This window comes from Cupressus sempervirens, chromosome 8 (genome assembly GCF_028749045.1).
Source record: "Cupressus sempervirens isolate cs-2001-9-10 chromosome 8, ASM2874904v1, whole genome shotgun sequence".
Lineage (NCBI taxonomy): Eukaryota > Viridiplantae > Streptophyta > Pinopsida > Cupressales > Cupressaceae > Cupressus > Cupressus sempervirens.
Window position 1 is genome coordinate 710,867,828 of NC_143125.1, and position 3,305 is coordinate 710,871,132.

A 3,305-nucleotide genomic window follows, 5' to 3' on the forward strand; every position below is an offset into this window, starting at 1 on the left:
TGTGTGCAACTTTCTATTCTTAGATATATCAACAAATGTAACTTTTCAAACCCATTAAGCAGAGGCAGGGAAGTCTTCAACACTCCTCTAGGAGAAACAATGTCAATTTTCCATAATTTTAAGCCTTGTGGAAGACTCTGTAAGCTGGAACTTTGACTAAAGTCTATAGTTTCTAGTGAGTTTTGAAGCACTCATCAAATGCAACTAATATAGATTCATGTGTTGGCTAAAGCTAGGTGGTAGAGCTTTCAAATTGTGACAATGATTCAAAAAAAACAAAAACTAGAGAAGTTAGTTTACCAAAAACTGGTGGTAAAATAGCCCAACAAAAATAGACATTTGAGATATCAGCAACTTTTGTAGATGAAGATTGATCATCTAAAGCTAGATGTTGATATTGTTTTTAATTGATTTGGAAAAAGGAGTCTACAATGAATGGAAAGTCTAGTCCACATGTTGCCATGCCATTTTTCTACCACAATCAATTTCTTCTAGGTAGGTATTACACTCATTATATGCCTACTATGAATCATTCTATTGATTCAAACAACTCATCATGGAATGCATCAAATGAAGCTAGCAATGGCTAGTAGTGAACAAGAAAACATGGCTGAGTGTAGACTTCATATCCATTTTTTGCTCTTTCAACTATTACCTTTAAAGACCTTTATGCTTGTTAATTTCACCACAATACTTATTTTATAATTCAAATAATATATATTTATATTTTATTTATGTAATTAGTATCAATTTTTTAAGGCATAATTTTATGGAAGCAATCTAAGAATAGGGCTAGTAGTTATAATTCATAGGTAGTAGTTCAAAATTATATTATACATCTTTTGGATAATTTAAGAGGTAAGTTTGGATAGATGAGCAATCATATATGTATATGTAACATTTAATCTATTTATGTGAAGTTTAAAATAGTAGAAATGATATACTTTTACTTTATTATTAGATAAAAACTACTCTAGATTCTTTGTACTTCATATAATGACATATGTGTAAGTAGATCTTTGTATTTCTTATGTGTTTCTACATAAAATTTTACAATTCCTAATATGTCTTCATGTATCTAGAACTCTAAAGCAATAATTTTGACTATTACTTTTCCTATGTATCCATTTATATCTATTCTATAGTGCAAAATTGACCCCTTCACTCCGAAACTTAAAGTGGCTGAAAGTAATAGAGATCTATACAAGTCTTATGTGAATCAAAGTCATTTTATTTTAGATATTTTACGAAGACATCAAAATAGATTCCTTATAAAAGAATTGATTATTAAATTATGAAATACATAACAATTATAATTTAAAACGTATTTTAATAGTAAAACTACTTTGAGGTGACGATTACACATCAAATCTAGTTAAAAAGGCTACAACATATTTACAACTAAATTGGTTTCTGTTCTAAAAAGCCTCTAGACTTAATTATATGGTCATATGTGAAACCTAAAAGAGGATTTGAACACCGATTACTCTTATTGAACTCGCTGTTTAACAAACTCGCACACAAACGTGCTCCGCAACATTTAAATTAGATATTCTTTACAGTATAAGATTGACTTTCTTACAAGGCTTCGTATATATGAACTGTATGGCATGCTAAATAGTCCAAGAAAAATCTATACTATATCATGGAATGCCATGTGAGGGTTTACAATATTGAAGCTTGCGTTTGAATAAGAAGTTTAGACAAGAGGGCCTCCCTTGACGTATTCGGTGAGGGCCAGTGCGAGGAGGCCAAGCATGGCAAAGCGCCCGTTCCACATCTCTGCCGACGATGAAAATATTGGCTGCGACTTGCTCTCCGCCGATATTCCCTTGGAAAGTGGCACCAACGACGCCGCCGTCAGTAATCCCGCTGTCAACACAAACCACGGCAATCCTCCGCTGTTCACCTGCGACAGCAGATCTCTGCCGCTCGCCACCTCCACTCCGATGGCGGAGACGAATCCCAACATCGCCGCCCTTCCGTTTATTATCTCCGGCGCTGGCCCCGAGAATGCGAACAGGTCGTTGAACTTGGTGCTGCTCGAAGTGGAAGATGATTCCTTTGGATCCTGATACGCGTGATCAAATACCATAAAACATTAGCAATAGAGTTCCTACATAAGAGACACTAATTGTCGATCATTTGACAAATGAAAAGAGCAAATAATGAATAGCATACCTTTGCCATGCACTTGACCTCAAGGCTGCACTTATGCGGCAATCTACTGATCGTGTGACCAGCCAAGGCACTCTTTCTTTGGACTGCCCCGCTGTTGAGGGCTGCGGGCGCTCTCATCATCATCATTGAAGTCACGGCCGCCATTGTTGAGGGAGTGGTAAGAATGAATGAATTCAATGCTTGCTTGTGTCTGTCTCTTCGACTTGCTTTAGAATGATTGATAATTAATATGCCCCGGATTCTGGTAGGTTTTATAGCTTGCGAAGGATCGACTTGGTGGTGAGAAATGGGCCAAGTTACGGAAGCGAATGAGATGAGTTTACAATCGGGTCGGCGAAGATATGAGAACGTGGCTGATAAATTGCCCGAACGTGTGTTGAACAACTCGCTATATGTTGAGATTCTACCGACTACTTTCCACTCAACGTGGACATTTGATACTCGACTTTCATTTCGCTATTATCTCAAAGCTTTGTTTGGTCCCACGCTTTTGTTTCTAGAGTTTTATAAAGATCTTTCTATTTTATTTTTGGCTAATTTGAGAGTGTATTGCATCTAAAGAAGGTATAAGTTTAGAAACACGTATCATTTTAATGAGCGATTTTACACATAGTAGTGTTCATTTTGGATGAACTCAAGTTATAGTAGTGTCAGGTAATATTTTTTCTAAAGGACATTAGAAATTAGTACTCGTAACTATAAATTTGTTATATTTCCTCTTCTTAATAACAAATTTGAACTGATATAAGATAAAATGTTATATTTCATAAGGTACACATATTTTCATGAACAAAAGAAAGTGTATTTAAGTTAGTGTACTACATTAAAAGTGGTTGTAGAAGTAACTTTACATTCGTAGAATTGTTGTAAGATAAATTGTTGGAAATCATTTTTTTACTGAAGACTATAAGTAATTAAAATCTGTGGAATTATCAAAACCTAATGTGTAAGCCAATAAACTAAAAGCCTCCAAGATTTAGAATCTAAATATCAAATCTTTTATTGAAAAGAATGTTCATAGTTAGAAAATAAAATCTAAACATATTTTGCAGCAATGCACTTCAAATAGTGTTGGAGTTTGAGCAAGTTTCTATTACAAATATGTCAATGAATAACCTTTAGAT

General features: G+C 34.5%; 1 protein-coding gene across 1 annotated transcript; it reads right to left on the reverse strand.

The window, feature by feature from the left end:
- Positions 1 to 1,465: 1,465 nt before the first annotated feature.
- LOC149544408 (early light-induced protein 1, chloroplastic-like) lies at positions 1,466 to 2,407 on the reverse strand. The gene is made up of 2 exons (XM_089796398.1): positions 2,182 to 2,407; positions 1,466 to 2,071 (listed from the first exon to the last, which is right to left on the reverse strand). The coding sequence occupies exons 1-2, from the start codon at positions 2,323 to 2,325 to the stop codon at positions 1,700 to 1,702; spliced, it is 516 nt and encodes a 171-aa protein (XP_089652524.1). The 5' UTR covers positions 2,326 to 2,407; the 3' UTR covers positions 1,466 to 1,699.
- Positions 2,408 to 3,305: the final 898 nt, after the last annotated feature.